The sequence below is a fragment of the Monodelphis domestica genome, chromosome 4 (genome assembly GCF_027887165.1).
Source record: "Monodelphis domestica isolate mMonDom1 chromosome 4, mMonDom1.pri, whole genome shotgun sequence".
Lineage (NCBI taxonomy): Eukaryota > Metazoa > Chordata > Mammalia > Didelphimorphia > Didelphidae > Monodelphis > Monodelphis domestica.
Window position 1 is genome coordinate 338,412,671 of NC_077230.1, and position 18,866 is coordinate 338,431,536.

General features: G+C 40.7%; 1 protein-coding gene across 1 annotated transcript in view; it reads left to right on the top strand.

Moving 5' to 3' along the window:
* Window positions 1-18,866, top strand: part of TENM4 (teneurin transmembrane protein 4) — a 749,441-nt gene that overhangs the window by 538,633 nt on the left and 191,942 nt on the right. Inside the window, exon 13 of the mRNA XM_056826133.1 lies at window positions 202-387. Within this exon, the coding sequence (XP_056682111.1) occupies window positions 202-387 (186 nt within the window). The remainder of the gene's footprint in view (window positions 1-201; window positions 388-18,866) is intronic.

Below are 18,866 nucleotides of genomic sequence, written 5' to 3' on the forward strand. Positions count from 1 at the left end.
TGGAATGGTGTCATCCCTGGGGATTCACATCAGAAACCTCAGGAGAAATTCCTTCCATTTCTTTTTTGTTTATTTAATTATATTTTCCTTCCATTTCTGTAAAGCTAGCATAAGTGTGGCTGCTTTTCTGGATATTTTTTTTTCCTGGCTCCTTCTCTCATTGTCTTCTCCATCTCCCTCTCCCCTCATTCCCACCCCCAGAGATCTGCGCATCGGACTGCGGAGGCCATGGAGTCTGTGTGGGAGGCACCTGCCGCTGTGAGGATGGCTGGATGGGGTCGGCCTGCGATCAGAGGGCCTGCCACCCTCGCTGTAATGAGCACGGGACCTGCCGGGATGGCAAATGTGAATGCAGCCCCGGCTGGAACGGAGAGCATTGCACTATTGGTACGAGGGAGAGGCCCTGCTGGGCCGGGGGGAAGCAGGGAAGACGGGGGAGCCTGAAAAAGCATGTCCCCTTGGGGTGTAGCATGAATACCCTCCCTCGTGAATTTCACTTCCAACATTGGTCATTTTCATGTGGGAATGCAGCGAGAATGTCCTTTCATTGAGTGATGCCATCATCAGCTTTCTCATATACCCATCAAAAAGTTAAATCAGCAATAAATCTCTTGGCTCCCCGCCACCACCACCACCACGCCTGATCACGCTCTTCACTGAGGCATTGTGGGAACCTAAGAACGAGCCCTGGGTTCCAGGACCAGCTCTGACCCCAGCTTTGTGACCCGGGGAAAGCCCTCTTTGCCAAGGGGTTTCTCATCTGGACAATGGAGGCAATAACAGACAGCCAATGAACCCCAAAGAGTGTAGTTGGGAAGCCCGAAGAAGATTAGGGGTGCCAAGCATTTTGCAAAACAAAAAATATGAGCTATTATTATTACTAAATTTTGCTAACAGTTGTTGAGCACACATATAGGATTCTTTCTCACCAAGCATCAGATTATAAATTGAATTATAGCTGAGGAACCCTATTTAATTAGAGGGAATTGAGTTTACACTAATTCAGTTCAACAAACATAAAATGTAAATCCTACAGATATTTGCTAAGCACTCAGTAGGAGAGGAAGGCTGGTGTCAAAGCCAGGAAGACCTGGGTTTAAGATCTGCCTTGGATAAATATTTACTGCGTGACCCTGAAAAAGTCACTTAATGTCTTCGTATTTATTGTCGCTATTTATAGGTGGCATTTGCTCAGTGCTTTAAAGTTTGCAATGCAATTTACCAATATCTCATTTTATCCTCATAAGAAACAACCCTGAGAAATAGATACTAATTGTTATACCCATTTTAGAACTGAAGAAACTGAGGCAGGTTTGTCCAGGCCTACAGCTGGTCAGTGTCTGAGGCAGTATTTGAATTAAAGTCTTTCTGACTTCAGGCCTCTGTCCTCTGCATCACCAGGCTGCTTCTCTGTGTCAGGAGGCAACATTCTTAAGACTATAACTTAAAAAGAAGGTGAAGCCCTCTGTAAGTCGGGGGAGTTTCCTCATCTGGAATCTCTCTGCCAATAAAATCACAGATTTAGGCCCCATATCTACCCATATCTGTGTGGTCCTCCCGTGCTAAGAGCCAGGGGAGATGCTAAGAATGATAATAGCTCCCATTTGAACAGTTTTACATTTTAGAAAGTGTTTTCTTTGAAGGCCTAAAAAAATTTATTTTCCTTTGATCAGAGAGCAAAGAGCCTTAGAGCTAGGGTTTGAATTAAAGTCTTTTGACTCTAAGTCCAGGCCCTGTCTTTAAGGAATTTATAGTCTGGGGATAAGGCAGTACACAAGCCTTTTCTGAGGATCTCTTACGTGCAAGGCCCTAGGCTGTATGCTACGGAGGATAAAAATATAAATAATGTTTCGTCCTGGAGCCCAGCCCTGTTCACTTACTGTTACAATGACCGACAACCTCAGAACTCACTCTGAGCTTCCAAAATCCTGCCCGTGGCTTCTTGATAGACGCAGTAGGTAAATTCACGGCCTTCTTCATTTGCCTGTTGCGCTCTCCTTTAACTATCAGAGTTAAATGGAATCTTCATATTCACTCATTTATTTCACAAACATTCATTGAGAGAACAGCTAGGTGGCTCAGTGGGTAGAGAGCCAGGTCTGGAATTTCAAGGACCAGGGTTCAAATCTGGCCTCAGAAATTTCTTAGGTATATATCCCTTAACATCCATTGCCTAGACTTTACCTCTCTTCTACCTTGGACCCAATATTTAGTATCTATTCTGAGACAGAGGGTAAGGTTTAAAAAAATAATTAAAGAGTCAATGGTGGAGACAGGTCGGTTGCTCAGTGGATAGAGCTTGGTATTGTGAGGCATTGGGTTCAAATGTGGCCTTAGAAACATCCTGGCTGTGTGACCCTGGGCAAGTCACTTAACCCCATTTGCCTAGCCCTTGCCCTTCCATCTGAGAGTTGTTACTAGGACAGAAGTAAGAGTTTTTTGTTTGTTTGTTTGTTTTTTAAGAGTCCATCAGGACCAAAGAGTTGTCCTTGATGTTAGAAGAGATCTTAGAATATAGAATGTGTGAACTGAAAAGGACCTGAGATATTGTACAATAGTTGACATTTATTAAGTATCTACTATGTGTCAGGCACTGTGCTGAGAGCTAATGGATACAAAAAAAAGGAAAAAGACCATCCCTAGCCTCAAGGAGCTCCCTCTGTTGGGGAAGATAGCCCAAAAACCAGATAGATACATGATCAATGGCATGTAATTGGTGGAGGGGAGGCTCTCCAGGAAGGAGGATCAGGAAAGGCTCCTATTGGATGAGATTTGAGGGGGACCTGGAAGGAAGGAGGAGGTCAATGAGAGAACAGTCTGGAGAACTCTGGAGGGTCCCTGAAAATGAAGTCAAGAAAAGGCAAATGATTTGTCCAGTGTCACACACAGCCCTGAAACCGTAGAACTGAAGCTAGAAGCTGCTCCTCCTGCTTCCCAGGCCTGGGAACTCTCCACTGGGCCGCCTCTGGCCATTCCTATTTCCCCTCCAGCCCTTGTCTCCTTCCTTCCCTTCTTTCTAGCTTCTTGCTTTGACAATATAATGGTTTGGCTTGCTTTAGCATCCCCAGATGAGCGCAGCAGAATGACTCTTCCTAGACTTGAACTGAGGCTGGGGGATGGGGAACATTTGCCTGTTGGTTGTGTTTTTTTCTTTTCTTTTCTTTTCTTTTTAAGGAAAAGTCTATAATTAGTTGGTGAGCAGATGGGCCTTGGAGTCAGGGCTTATAAGAACCGTCCCCAATTCTTCTAGTGGCTTTTTGGCTTATGTTAAAAACACACACCAAAAAAAAAACAACAAAAAAAAAACAAAACCAACAACAACAAAAAAAATGTGTGTGGCTATTTGGGATGGAACCTTTCTGCTACTAAGCTCGAGAAGGGAGCCACAGAGGGCCCCTTCCTGCCCTGCAGTCCCAGGGAGATAGTATGGCACCCTTGTGTGATTCTGTCCTGGGAAACACGGGGACAGCTTCTTTCTGTCCTTTGCCATTTAAAGACCTGTGTCTTTAAATTAAATTAAATTAAATTAAAGACATGTGGGGAGAAGGGGATAGTCAGCCTTAGAAACGGGAGGTCCTGGGTTCCAATCTAACCTCAGACACTTCCTAAGTCCTGGGGAAGTAAGTCATTCAACCCCCATTGTCTGGCCCTTACCCCTCTTCTGTCTTGGAACCAATACACAGGATTGATTCTAAGGCAGAAGATAAGGGTTAAAAAAAAAAGTTAAATAGGGGGAAAATCCTATCACTCTTGATAGAATTGTGCCATTCCCAATAGAACCATAAAATTTAAAGAAGGAAGGAAATGGATAGATTATCTAGTTCATTGTTGGAATGGTTTAATTGTTTTTTAGTCACACCTGGCTCTTCCTTGACCCCATTGGGGGTTTTCTTGGCAAAGACACTTGAAATGGTTTGCCATTCATTTCCTTCTTCAGCTCAGTTTACAGATGAGAAAACTGAGGCAAACAGGGTGAAATGACTTGCCCAGGGTCAACCAGCTAGTAGGTGCCAGAGGTAAGATTTAAATTTGGAAAGATGAGTCTTCCCACCTCCAGGCTGACCACTCATCTTATGCCACTTAGCTGTCCCATATAGTTCATAAGACCATCAATTTATCTTTTTTTTAGTTTTATCTTTACATGTAAGTTTTCCAAAGATACACGATTCATGTTGTCTCCCTCCTCTCTTTTCTCCCCCCTCCCGGAGTTGACCAGCAATTCCACTGGGTTATACATGTATTATCACTCAAAACATATTTCCATGCTATTCATTTTTATAAGGGAATAATCTTAAAAAACCAAAATCCCAAATCATACACCCCCCAAAAAACAAGTAAGATCATCACTCTAGATGTAGGAAGGATCTTAGAAGTCATCAGATCCAAGCAGGTAATTTTACATAGTGAAGTCTAGAGAGAATGTCTCTTCTCTAGCATCACTCAGGCCGGAGGGGCACAATCAGTGTCTTCTAACTCACACTGCAAATCTCGAACAACCACACCACCACACCGCTTCCTTCTCCCGTCCCTTCCCAAGTCCAAGAGAGGCTCAAGAATCCATCTTTTGTCCTCTTCTGGAATACTGGTTCCTTGTTCAGCAATTCAGTAAATACTGATGAAACCCCTTCTCTGGGCAGATAATTCTCCCTTGTGTTGGGAAGACACCCTTTTTTGAGTCTTCAAACCCAGCTTCTTGCCCTCCTCCATTGATTCCCTTTGCCATAAGGCTGTGGTCCTCTCCAGTCACAGAGAGCACTTTCCCCTTCCGGGTCCTGCCCGTGACAGCTGCACAGACTTTCTCCTGGTTTGACCAACTCATAAATACCAGCGTGATTTAATGGGACGCTGAAGAGGTACCAAGTGGCAAAACTGGCACGGATGAAAGGACATTGGCCTGCATTGAAGCGCTCACCATCCCCTCTGTCCCCGGCTCCTTTCCCTGCATGGTCACTTATCGCAAATGACCTTCTTTTGCATCTCTGCCTCTGCGTGGCTGCATCCTGTCATTTCTAGCCTTACGCGTCAATGTCTTTGTGTGCAGGTCACATGAGAGGACACACAGCCTAGGTCCAGGCTCACCTTGGCTGCCTTAGTCATTCATTGGTTTCTCAGAAGCATGACCTTTGGCCAGACAGTATTTGTGGGTCTGGTGTGGGTCATCGTACAGAGCCTCTCTAATGGGGAATGGGAGAGCGCCAGAGCTGCTGGGAGTTAGAGATGGAAGGGGAGGAAGGAGGAGCCTAAGCATATTAGGGTGAATTCTAACGTGGTGGGGTATATCCTAATATCATTATTAAAAGAGGCACTGTGGAGTCGTGGAAAGAGCATTGGGTTTAGAGAGCTGTGGGTCCAAATTCTGGTTCTTCTGCTTATTGCCTTTGTGTTCTTTGGAAAGTCACTTCTTCCCTCTCTGGGCCTCGGTTCTGTAATGAATAAAATTTAGGGGAGAGGGGGAGACTGAGGCAGGTAGAAATTAGTTTCTCTCTGCAAGGAATATATATTTTTTAGAGGTTTATTAAAGGTTAAAGATTAAGAATATACAAGTATGAAACATGTGCCTAGGCCAGAGGCCTAGACAAAATAACCTCACATCATGGAAGAGACCTCTCTGCTCCAAAAACGGAAGTCCAAAAAAGGGCCCGAGCCCTTCAAAAGCCTTTGCTTAAATATCTTCTCGATCCCCGCCCAGGTGAGATTACAAGGCATTCTGGGGAAGTGGAGCAAAGGCTCATGGGGATTGTAGTCCTGTATTCGAGTCTATTTTTTACATCCCCCCGTGTGATCATTTGTGGAAAAATTAATTTTTCCCCAAAAGGATCATAAAAACATAATAAACTTAAAAGATTACAATAGTGTGAGGATAAGAGAAAAAAGAATAAAACCAATAATTTCTGAACACATTGACAAAAAGCCGTTAGGGGGCAGTCCCCTTTGGCATAAAAGTATACATACAAATAAATGTTCAATCAACCACACCCAAAGTTCAATTTTGTGCAACTTGTGGTCTGGAGGCTTCTTCATGGTGGCTTCTCCAACAGTTCAGTTTCTGAATTCAGGGAAGTAGCATCTTCTTTACCTAAAATTCTTCTCAAAAAGAATTTAAACTTTGCAATTTGAATAATGATATTTTTTACATTCCCCCGTGTTGTGGGTGATTGAAAGATTCAGAATCAGTTAGGGATGCATGGCTGAGGTATGAGGTATATGAATCAATTGGCAAGAGATATTAAAAAGACACCAGAAAATCCAAAAGAAAAGAAAAATTTCTGGATGAAAATATAGACTATCAAAGTCTTATGTGTAAAAATTCCAAGTAGAAGAAAAATAAATCTATAACAGGTCCTTCAATCAGGGCCCAATCAAAATGATCTAAGTAATGATGCATTTACCCAATCAGCGCCAGGACTACAGAAAGGTACCACACTATGAGAGGCAGAAAAGGGGACCAGAGTATATAAGCCAAGGTTCCGGGAGCCAAGTTTGAGGTACTTGGTAGAATGTGGAACAAGGAAGACCTGCTTTTAACACATGTTAAACAGCCGCAACCTCGAACCCCAAACACGTTCAAGTCCTCTTTGTCTAGGCTCAAAGTGACGTCAATTTCTCCAGGATTGGTTGGTCTCTTTGACCTTATGCTCTATTGGCACTATGCAGTGGCTCTTTTGTGTATATCTTGTCCTAGAATCAGACAGAATCATTAAGCAAAGTCCCATAATTTATTTAAATAATTAGTGGCATAATTTTTATAGTCACAAGCTTTTTAGGGCATGCTCTGACAAATGTATCTTATACTTGTAGTACTGAAAAATCAAAAGGTTAAAGAAAATCTTAATGCTGGTGACATGTGCTTCAAATATAAAAAGGAGAGAAAAAATAATAAAAAAAAAACTGAAAAAGTATATTGCACATGCAAGAAAAATATAATAAAAAAAGAGCTTTAAAAATTCAAAAATATAGCTTATAACCATTGACACTCTGTGTCAGTTAAGAAAATATAAAATACAAGGCTTTCTCACCAAAATTATGAGATCCATTTCCTCTTTGTATCTGGCCATGATCACTGTGAGTAGAAGGCAAATGAATTGAACGAGGTTAACAATTTTTTCATCTTTAAAAATACAGTAGTACAAATATGTAGATATCAAAATCCCCAAAATTCTCAATAGCCCAATTAATACAATAGCAAACAAACACACTTTCATATTTCACATAAGTTGCTGTGTGACATTTTTAAAACCTATGAATTGATGGACATTTGTCACAATTTTTACAAATGTAGCAATCTTTCAACCTTGGTATTTAAACATATTTTTTAAACAAAGTAAAACTCATCTTGGGTTAAGAACATAATCAAGAAATCTATATATCATTCTGGTAGAAGTAAAATAGTGAGCTAAAGAGCATAAATAAAGGGGTGCTCCTTGTTCTTGGAGGCTTTTCCCAAGGGTACAAATGCCCTGAAATTAACTGCCCAACTTCCATTCACATGTGGGAAGGTTGGGGGTTATAAAATACATTTCACTTCAGCTACTAGAATGGGCCTTACCTCGTGGTAGGGGCAGGCAAAAATAACCAGACTGTTAAAAAAAATTCCCAAAATCATATTTAAAAAACCCTTAAAATCAAATCATTTGAGGTATTTAGCACATTAAATTTTCCAAAGGTTGTTAATACAATTATAACCAGTTCTGAAGTCCATCTATCCTCAGCAAAATAGAAAAAATCTGTTTTTTCATATATGGGCTTATTCACAATAATATTTTTTCAACACAGTTATAGGGGGAAAACAACAGAATTTCAAAACTCAGTACATTCAAAATAAATTCAATCAACCTTCAGTTCACAGAATAATATTCAATCCAGTAATATATGAACTTAAAATCACAAAGTTAAACCTTAAACAAAACAATGCAATAGAATACAGAGATTTTTTTATAAACCATTGGAGTCTAAAATGCCTTAGAATATAGCCTTTAGTCTCTTCAAAGTTCCGTGGGTTTTTTTTTGTTTGTTTGTTTTTTTGTTTTTAATTATCCATTTAAATGTCTATTGTCCGAAGGTAGAGTAGTAAAGGCTAGGCTAAGGGGTTCAAGGGATCCGTCCAGGGCCCCATAGCTGGGAAGCATCGGAGGCCAGATTTTAGCTAGAGACCTCCGGTCTCTGGGCCTGGCTTCCAGTTCGCTGGGCCACCCATTTTCCTCCCCAAAGTTAAAGTTGAATCTTTGGGCTGAGTCTGCTCCCAGACAGGCAGGCAAAATCAATGAAATTGCCAGAAGAGTCAAAAATCCTTTTAAACAGCCCATTGTTTTTAGGTTTCTGTTTGAAAAGTCTGTTTCTTCTCTCTAGTCTTTTCTCTCTTTCCCCTCTCTGATACCCCTGTGGCCAATACCCCCAGCCACGTGGAGGCTTAGCCTAAGGGAAAATCTCCTTTCCCTCTGGTCTCTCCCCTCCGCCCACGTGGCCAATACTGTTACCAGCTGGTCGCAATGAGTCCTGAGCGATCTGCTCCAAGGATCTGGGTGATGAGCCGGCTGGGTCGGGCTCCTGGGTCTGGGGCACAGAAATAGGCAGGCAGCGGCTGGTGAGAGGCCAGGAGCTGGAGCGGCTGCGGGGGTGGGCAAGGCCGGGACCAGGTACCAGGTGAGGATGATCAGGGCTGCAGGCTGCAGGCAGGAAGCGGCGGGGCCGCTTTCTAGGTACTAGCTATTAAAACTGAATTTAAGATCAGAAAAGAAATCAGAAGACTGAAAGTTCTTTATCCCTTCGTGGTTGCCAAACTGTAATGAATAAAATTTAGGGGAGAGGGGGAGACTGAGGCAGGTAGAAATTAGTTTCTCTCTGCAAGGAATATATATTTTTTAGAGGTTTATTAAAGGTTAAAGATTAAGAATATACAAGTATGAAACATGTGCCTAGGCCAGAGGCCTAGACAAAATAACCTCACATCATGGAAGAGACCTCTCTGCTCCAAAAACGGAAGTCCAAAAAAGGGCCCGAGCCCTTCAAAAGCCTTTGCTTAAATATCTTCTCGATCCCCGCCCAGGTGAGATTACAAGGCATTCTGGGGAAGTGGAGCAAAGGCTCATGGGGATTGTAGTCCTGTATTCGAGTCTATTTTTTACAGTTCTGTTCACTCAGTTTTTGCTTTTGTTTTTTTTTCCCCTGGGTCTCTATCCCTATGGAATCGGATGATCGGACAGTGTTCGGATTAGAGCTCCTTTCGGGTTCTCAATCCTGTGATCTTATCATATGGATCTAGACACTCTCCAGAAGGATTCCTGCATAAGGGAAATTATTTTGTTTCTTGTTTAAACACCCTCGTTTTGTTTTTTAAAGTAGCAGGAAAGCACTTAAATAATGACTCGCTTTTAGATGTCATTTTAAGATTTGTGGGAGAGAGTTAGTGGATAGAAAGCTTGGCCCCAGGAAGACCCGTGTTCAGATTCTTCTGACACCTTTTGGTTCTGTAGTCCTGGGGAAGTCACCTGTCCATTTCGCTCCTTGGTCACCTCTCTTAAGTCTCTAAGTTGAAAAAGTGCTGACCAGCATTGGTAGAGGAAATATCCTGAGCCAGAGAATGGGGTTGTTAAGTTAATTTATTTCTTCCTCTTTTAGTCTAGGCAATTTATATTTTTGTAAGTATTCATCCATATCACCTAGATTGCCATATTTGTTGCCATATAATTGGGCATAGTAGTTTTTAATGATTGCCTTAATTTCCTCTTCTGACACCCAAAATTCCAGCTTCAAAATAGCCCTCAGGGGCAGATAATATAGTTTTTCAATAAACAAGCATTTATTAAGCACTTTCTATGTGCTAGGCACTGAGGATAAAATAGAAAAAAGAAATATAATTATTCCTCAGATACTTCCTCACTGTATGACCCTGGGCAAGTCATTTAACCCCATTTGCCTAGCCTTGTTCTTCTGTCTTAAAGTTGTTACTAAAACAGAAAAGAAGGGTTTTTAAAAATGGGTGTATACTTATTGTTATCCTCATTTTACAGATGAGGAAACTGAGGCTTGGAGAGTAGAAATGATTTGCCCAAAGTCGCACAGGTAGTAAGTTGCAGAACCAGTATTTGAACTCGGGTTTCTTTCCTAATCAATATTATTTGCACTCTATCATGCTTCCTCTCACTTCCTAATGATACTGGAGAAGTCCACTCCCTTTGAGAATCATTCTATTTTTTTTTTCATCTTTGCTGTTAATTTGCCAATATGAAGTGTTAGAAATTCAAAGAGCTTGATTTCTCCCATTCGGTGGTGTTTCATTACAGTCTCTACATTTCATCCCCACCACAGTTTAGTTAATTCCCAACAAATGGATGGAGAAGCTGGAAATCATCACCTTATTTCGCAGACCTCTGTGTGCCCTAGCAAGAAGATAGAGGACGCGTTTATTTAGATGCAGCAGTCCTCTGTAAATCCAGCCCAGAGCCTTCATTCCCTCTTCCTTCCTAAAAGAAAGGGAGGTTTGGGGACTGATTCCCAAGAACAATACCATCCTTGTATATACAAAGAGAAGAGCTGGGTTCGAATCCCCAATTCTGCTCTTTGCTGTGGGAGTGAGAGAAAGTCACTTGCCCCATCTGGGCCTCAGTTTCCTCCTCTGTAAGATGAAGGGGGTTGAACTAGATGGAGAAAAAGAAGGAGGGAGCAACTGGGTGGCTCAGTGGAAGGAGAGCCAAGCCTAGAGACAGGAAGTCCTGGGTTCAAATGTGCCTCAGACACTTCCCAGCTGTGTGACCCTGGGCAAGTCACTTAACCCTCATTGCCTATCCCTTACCACCCTTCTGCCTTGGAACCAATACACACTATTGATTCTAAGACAGAGGGTAAAGGGTTTTTTGTTGTTGTTTTAAAGAAGGAAATGTTTATTAAATGCCTACTTAATCTCCAAGTGCTTTACTGGGCTATAAATGCTTTACAAATATCTTTAGATCCTCTCAGCCACCATGAAAGTTGGGGGCCATTATCATTATCCCCATTTTACAGTTGTGAAAATTGAGGCAGGTAGACATTAAGTGTCTTGCCCCAGGTTACACAGCTAGTCAGTGTCAGAGACAGGATTTGAACTGAGTATTTTCTGATGAGTCCTCCTAATCCCAAGGCCAGAGCTCTATGCACTATGGCGCCACCTAGCTGCCGTAGATGATTTCACGATCTCTTCCAAATGCTGTGCTCTTCCCAGGTGCTACCCGGTACAAATCAACCTCTATGGACCAGGGAGCTGAGTTGTTGAGAAAGCATTTGGTCAACCTTAAATTTAGAAACGGGAGCAATTATTCTAAGAAAATTAACTCAAAATATTGAAAGAGCTAACACAAAAACGATGCTTATCCAGGGCAGGTAGGGCTGGTTTTGCTGAATACTCCTGTTTTCTTTTTTTCTTTTTTAAATCAAAATATTCTTAGTAAATGGGGCCTCTGCATTGGATCTTGATTTATCTCTATGCAAGTTTATGTAGAATCAGCCCATTTCAGAGGTATATAAAAAGCAAAGGGGTCTTCAAGTCCATCTACTCCAGACCCTTCATTTTAACCCAGCAGTATATTATTGCCCTATTATTTCAGATGCTCAAAATAAGATTAATTAATAATCGCTACCTGGACACAAATATACATATCTCCATCAGTGAGACACAATCTACCTATCACTGAAGGTAAAATGATTTGTTTCAGGCCACATCTCAAACTTGCCATTAACGTGGAATCTATATTTAATCAATTGTCCTTTCAAGATAATCTGTATGCCCTATATCTTTTTTTGCTTGGGAAATAGAGGGAAAAAAGGCCCCAAGAGTCAGATTCCCACAGAGAAAGCTGAGAAACACAGCCTCCCTTTATGATGAATTTGCTTTTATTTTTTTTTCGGGGAAAAAATCAGTACCAGAATATGTAATTTATCATGAGTTAATAATTTTGTTTAAAATAATAACTGACATTCATATAACAGTTATATGCTTTAGTTACAATTAGAAAGTGCTTCACATACATTATCTCATTTGATCCTCACAACAACCTGTGAGATATTTAATTTGAATATTAAAATCTCTGTCTTAAAGGAGAAGCTCAGAGAGAATCATCATGAAGCATCTCTCCCCAAGAGTCCACACATAGTCCCCACTCAATTGCTGAATGACCAAAATTAATGGCTAAGTAACTCTTAACATCATGGTTAAGTAACTCTTAAAAGTTCCCAAAGTCTTCTCCCCAATGGCACATTTGTAGGATATATGGGACAAGTGTTATTTTCTCCATTTTACAGATGAAAAAATGGAAGCTCACACAAGTATAAAGTCCCAAGATTTGAACCCAGGTTCCCAACTCTAAACCCAGTGCCCTTTCCACTCCACCACAACTCCCTCCCTCAAAACTTGCCTCTTAAAATGTTTCTTTCAAAAAACAAAAAGTCAGCTTTGCTCCTTCTCTATATCAAGTGCCTAAAAATCACCGTGAGATTTCAACGGATAGATAATATCTTTAAAATTCCATGCCTTGACCCCAAATTAGTGGTTCTACAAGACTGTAGATATTCTAAATTTCTCATTATGTGACAAATGCCAGTCTTTAAGCTAGATTGACCTCAGGAGGTTGAGAATGTAATCTTATGCTGTTATGTCAAGATTCCATGATCAAGCCACGCCAGACGTCCCGGTAGAGAGCAATCCGCCAAGAAAGGCAGCACTGTCTAAGGAATGGCAGGTATAAAGTTTCACTTGTACAACCCAACCCAACCTTTTTCTTTGAACTCACCGTGCAGTGTCAGTGACTGCAATAACCCTATATTTAACCCCATAATAAACCTCCTGGGAAATTACAGTGAGGATGGGACCCAGCTGGGGAAAGACAGGGAAAGAAAGGGGGAAAAAAACAGTGGAAAGACCCACACTGTACAGGAGTTTGGACAGCAGATTTCAGACCTTAGATCTTGATGCTAAATTCGATCTTGATGCTAAATTGGAGGAAAAAGAGCCTCCAGAATCTCAGGTTTCGTGGGGACATCACAGAGTACACAGCCTGACCCTGATGTATGGATTCCCTCAGTCCCATTCCTGTCTGGTGGTCCTCTGGGCCGGGGCTCTGTGGCCTCTGATGCAGGTGCGTGCCTAAGAGACTAGGGAGCATCCCAGGAGATGTGATCCAGGATGCAGTCGCTGCAGACCCTGGGACAGAGTCATCATCGTCCAGACACTTAGAGGCTTATTCTCAGGCGCAACAGACATAAAGGGAAAGGAAGGTCCTCAGGAATGCCAGAGCCCCACACGCTTCCATCACGGCCACCATCGCCCTAGCTATAAAAGGAGGGAGAGTGGAACAGAGACCTCTAAGGCTGTTTCCAGCTCTAAGTGTATGATTCTTTGCAAAGATGAAGCTCTCTCTGGGTTCCTTCTCACTCTTTTTCCCTCCTTTATGGAAAGCCAATTTGGCAAACGAGTGGAACGAGCCTGCTAAAAACGCAGCCCTGTTCTGGCTCTTGGGGCACTTAATACAATGCCTTACAACAAAGGAAATGCTTAATAAATGTTGAATTAAATTGAATTGAATGGCAAGCAGCCTTGAGATTATTGCTCTCCCTTCACCTGCCATCGTATAGCTGTCCCATTCTCCTTAATGTGACAGCCTATCCAGCCCTCATTCCTTCATTCGAGCACTTCCAGGGACATGGGCCTTAATTAATAACAAAACAGCCGGTTGTTTTGTGGGGCAGCTGTGATGATTAGGATGTTCCTCCTGAATCTGCCTCCGTGTAATTTCAGGGAAGTGTACTCCTCCTCCTTGTTTATAATGGTCAAGAGATTTCCCCCGACCCAATAGCAAAGGAGCAAAGATGCAAACAGTAGCAACGATTCAATGGCCCATGGTTTATCTTTAAAAAAAAAAAACTCAGAAAATTGAGATTTTCTTGAAACTCACTTGGAGAACATATGGAGGCAACCAGAAGGAAGGAATCGGACTAATATCATCTAACATCTCTTCTAACTCTGTCTATCCTAAAACTCTTCTTGAAGAGTCCTCCACAATCCATCATGTCCCACCAAAATTACTTATAAAAGCAATGCTGTCACAGATAAACCCTCTTCAAGATTTTGTTAAATGGTGGGCTACAAAAGCCACAAAGAATTAGGCTTATACAAGATAAATTTAAGGCCTGATACCTTTGTGTCCTCCAGAACAGCTAGCACATATATTCCATATTCAATAAACTGCTGAATGAATGTGCTTTGACCAAAACAAATGACACCATCATCATGGTTAGGAAAGGCCAAATAGATAGATGCAACAAGTCAGTGAAATATTGGGTCCACATTTTTCCCCATCTTTGCTAAGTGGAGATGAGATATGGGACCACAGAATTTTTTTTTCTCTCTCAGAGATGGAAGAAACGCAAGAGATCATTTCATCCAAAACACAGTATTAATGCCATTAAAAACAGACCCCCCCAAATCTCTATCAAACCTCTATTTGAAGACCTCTAGTAAGCGGAAACTCAGTTTTTCTCTGGATTAACCATTCTATTATTGAATAGATCCATTTGCTAGGTTTTGAGTCAAAAACTGACCACCTGGTATGTTTGCCCATTTATTCTAGTTCTCCTTTCTGGGGGCCAACAGAAAAAATTCCCTATAACAAATGTTTGAATAAATATTAAAAAAAGAATTATTATAATGATAATTATATTTTATTATATTATGTAAATAATTTATAATGATAATGATAACTAGCATTTTATGGTGCCTTACGGTTTAAAAAACATTTTAGAGGGAGCAGCTAGGTGGCTCAGTGGATTGAGAGCCAAGCATAGAGATGGACAGTCCTGCCTTCAAATCTGGCCTCAGATACCTCCTAGCTGGGACACTATTTATTGCCTAACCCTGACTGTTCTTCTGCCTTTGAATCAATATACAGTATTGATTCTAACAAAAAGAAGAGTTTAAAAGATACTTTAGAAATAGTTCTCATAATAACCCTGGAACATAAAATGTACACCAATAATATGATTAAAAAAAACTGAGTCTAATAAGAGCAAAAAAGAGATTCCCCCCCCCCAAAAGGGCTTCATGACAGTTTGATGAGAGAAGATCCCTGCAGCAAAGAAGGCTCAGGGCAGGTTTCATAAGGAAAGAAGCAGCATGTGAGGCAGGTCCTGATAGAAGAGAAGGATTTGAACAGGAAGAGACAGTGAAGGATTAAGTTCCAGCCTAAGAGCCAGTCCGTGACAATACGAGGAGCCAGAGAGGTGAGGATCAGATCGGGGACAGAGATGACAAGAGAAGCATCATGGGCTTCTTCTCTTCTAAGTGGTCTCTATGGAGCTGGCACCAGCTTTGCGCAATGTGGTACCCAAACAAGCTTTGCTTTCCACGGCTGGCTTCCCAAAGATGCCAGCCTCGTGCCAGGAACTGGGAACAGTGAGCCTGGAGAGAAGATAACTCTTCTAGTATGAGGAAAAGGATTAGACTTGTTCTGTGGCCTCTGAGGACAGCAGGATGAGAAATGAGTGAAAAGAGCAGACAAGCAGATTTCAACTTGATGGAAGGGAGGTTTGATGGACCGACTGCCGAAGGGGTAATGAGTTCTTCCTCAATGCCTGTCTTCAGGGAGAGGTTAGATAATCACTTTTTAAAGCTATCGTAGGGAGGATGCTTATTTAGCTTTTCACCAGAGTTAGCCATCCAGTCTGAAATTCTTTAATTCTGGGGGGACGTAGCTTACACAGTGGGTGTTATTTTACACTGGGACCATTAAAAAAAACCTCTTAGTGATGGCTAATTTTGTTTTTATTACATCTACAGAATCGCTTGTAAATCATGAACTCTGGTGACAAATGTGTTTGTCCAGATAAATTCACTAAGGTTACATATTGCTATGGCCACTGGGCCATTGTTACTAGTAGAATTACAGAATTGAAGGGAGCATCAGAAGTCATTTTTTTTTCTTAAACCCTCATCTTCTGTCTTCGAATCAATACTATGTATGGGTTCCAAGGCAGAAGAGCAATCAGGGCAAGGCAATGGGGGATAAGTAACTTGCCCAGGGTCACAGAGCTAGGAAATATCTGAGGCCAAATTTAAACCCAGGCCCTCCCATGTCTGAGCCTGACTCTCTATTCACTGAGCCACCTAACTGCCTCCCATCAGAAGTCATCTAATCCAAACTCATTGAAAGCAGGAGCTTCTTGCTACTACCATCACTAACGCTAGGGTAAAGCAGAGTGTCAGAGCTGGTAGCTATTCAAAGGGTTATGCAGCCAGATTCAAGAATCCCACAAGAAATCTTGCAACTAGCAAACAAAACAGAAACCATTTATGAAATGTCTACTATAAACCAGATACTATAGTAGGTTCCAGAATGAACCATAGTACAATGAATGAAGCCAATCCTCCTCTCAAGGAGATTGTATTCTTTTGAGGGAGACCACATATACACATATAAATATAGAGAAAATAAAATATAAGGGAAAGATGAATTATAAACTATTTTACCTACATAAATATAATTATATACATATAAAATATAAGAGAAATAAATTATAAATAAAATGTATATGACTATAAAATTAAATAAAATCTATTATATAAATATAATAGAAACAAAATGTGTTATATGTGAATATAAAATAGAAATAAAATATATTATATAAAATATATAATATTAAAAAGTATATTATATGCAAATATAACATAAAATAAAAAATAAATATTTATATATGAATAAAAATGGAAATAAATTGTTATGTGTGAATATAAAATAGAAACAAAATATATTATATAAGAATATATAATATTAAAAAATATGTTACATATGGATGTAAAATAGAAATAAAATGTGTGAATATAAAATATAAACAAATATTTTTGCATTAATACAAAATAGAAATAAAACATGTAAGAATAAGAAATATTAAAAGTATATCAATATAAATAAATATATGTGAATATAAAATATAAATACATTGTTATTTGTAAATATCAAAAAGAAATAAATATGTTATATAAGAATATAAAATATTTAAAATATATTATATATTCATATTAAATATAAACAGAATATATGGGAATATAAAAGAGAAGCAAAGTGCATAAGCCTATAAAATATTAATATTATGTATGAATACAAAATACAAACATGTTTATACAGGAATAAAATATAAATTACATGTATTTTATAGCTATAAATATAAAATAGAAATTAAATAAAATAGAAAGTTCAATACTGGATCAGGAAAGACTTTGTGTAGAATGTGATATTTAAGCTGAGTTTTGAAGAGAGTGATCCTATGAGATGAGGCATTTTTTTAATGAGGCATTTTTGGCAAGATAGCACAAAAGCTGAGAGATGAGAGATGGGACATCCTGTGTGCAGTACAGCAAGAAGCCCAATCTGATCCATAAGAGCAATGTCAGTTTTTGATCCAAGAAGAAGAGCCCTTGTAGGTAATAATGAGATCCAGGAGATGATTATCCATCCATCTGGGTAGCTGAAATGGAAGGAAGGAGGAGGACATGGAGACAGATCTGAAGGACTAATAGGTTAGGTTATTTGAGGAAATATCAATATTAATGTGGAAGCCCCCAGGCGAGGATGAAGGAAGGACAGTTAGGTAGGTGCTCATCATCAGCCTGTCCAGTATGTAAAGATAATGATCAGTCTAATGGGTAACCTCAGGGGCCATCCAGTCACTACACAGGATACATTAAAGGAGTATTATGAGTGCTTAATCTAAGTAAAAAACATTCCCTACTGCCAACTTCTTTCAGTTTGTTTTAAATGATCAGATGTGCAAACCTGTAATTTACAGATAATATTTCAGGACCACCTCTTTTGCAAGAATAACGCTAATATTTGATGTTTATATAGTATTTTACAAAGGATTTCCTGACCCCACTTGTGAAGAAAAGAGGGACGTTTAACCCTATTTCATTGATAAGGCTCACAGAATGTAAACAACTTCCTCAGAGCCCCCCAGCGGGTAGGTAGCAGGAACAGGAATTGGACCCCTGTCTCCTGATCCCAGATCCCATGCTCTTTCCACTGTGCCTCTATCCAGCTATATTCCTTTTCTGTTTGATGGAAATAACATAATTATGCAATGGTGGTTTCAAAGAACTTCTGTTTAGGACTTCGTTGAACCCTCATAGCTAGCTACCCTGTTGGGTAGTCAGGACAGGGATGAATCGAGACTTTTTTAGAGGTGGATTCATTGACTTGACAAAGACCACATAACTGGTAACTGAACTGATGTGAGTCCAGAGCCTTAGCCCTGAGGACCTCCCAGAGCTCACCTCCTGGTGGCTCCCATTGGCCATGAGACCGGAGCTCTCCAGGGTCCTAGCAGCCTCTCTCCCTTATGGGAAGAGGGCATGGGCAGCCAGGACCCGCTCTGAGGGGCATCCACACCAGCCTCACACCATTGCTGCTTCTGCTCCCCCTCTCCATTCTCGCCTTCCATTCATTTCCATCCACGTGTGTTTGGTTTCTGCTGTTCTGATCACATTCCCAAAGTCAGAGCGGATGGGTGAGGAGCCGCTCCTGGGACCCTGCCATTGTGTCCAGGCTCTATCTCCTAATGCTGTCGATTGATGCTCTTCCTCCTGGGACAGAGGCTACATTCTGATGCTGTTGGCCAAGTTTCCTTTCCCTTTAGAGCTCCTGCATTGTCTTGGGACAGGCAATATAGCGCTTACTCAACCCTACCTTAAATGTCCTGTCTTTTATCTCCCAAGCTCACTATCTGGATAAGGTAGTGAAAGGTATGGTCTTCCTTCCTCTATTTTCCTGTTGTCTTTGTGCGTGTGCGTGTGTGTGTATGTTATGAATATTTGTATAGATAATAATCGATATAAATCCCCATGAACCTAG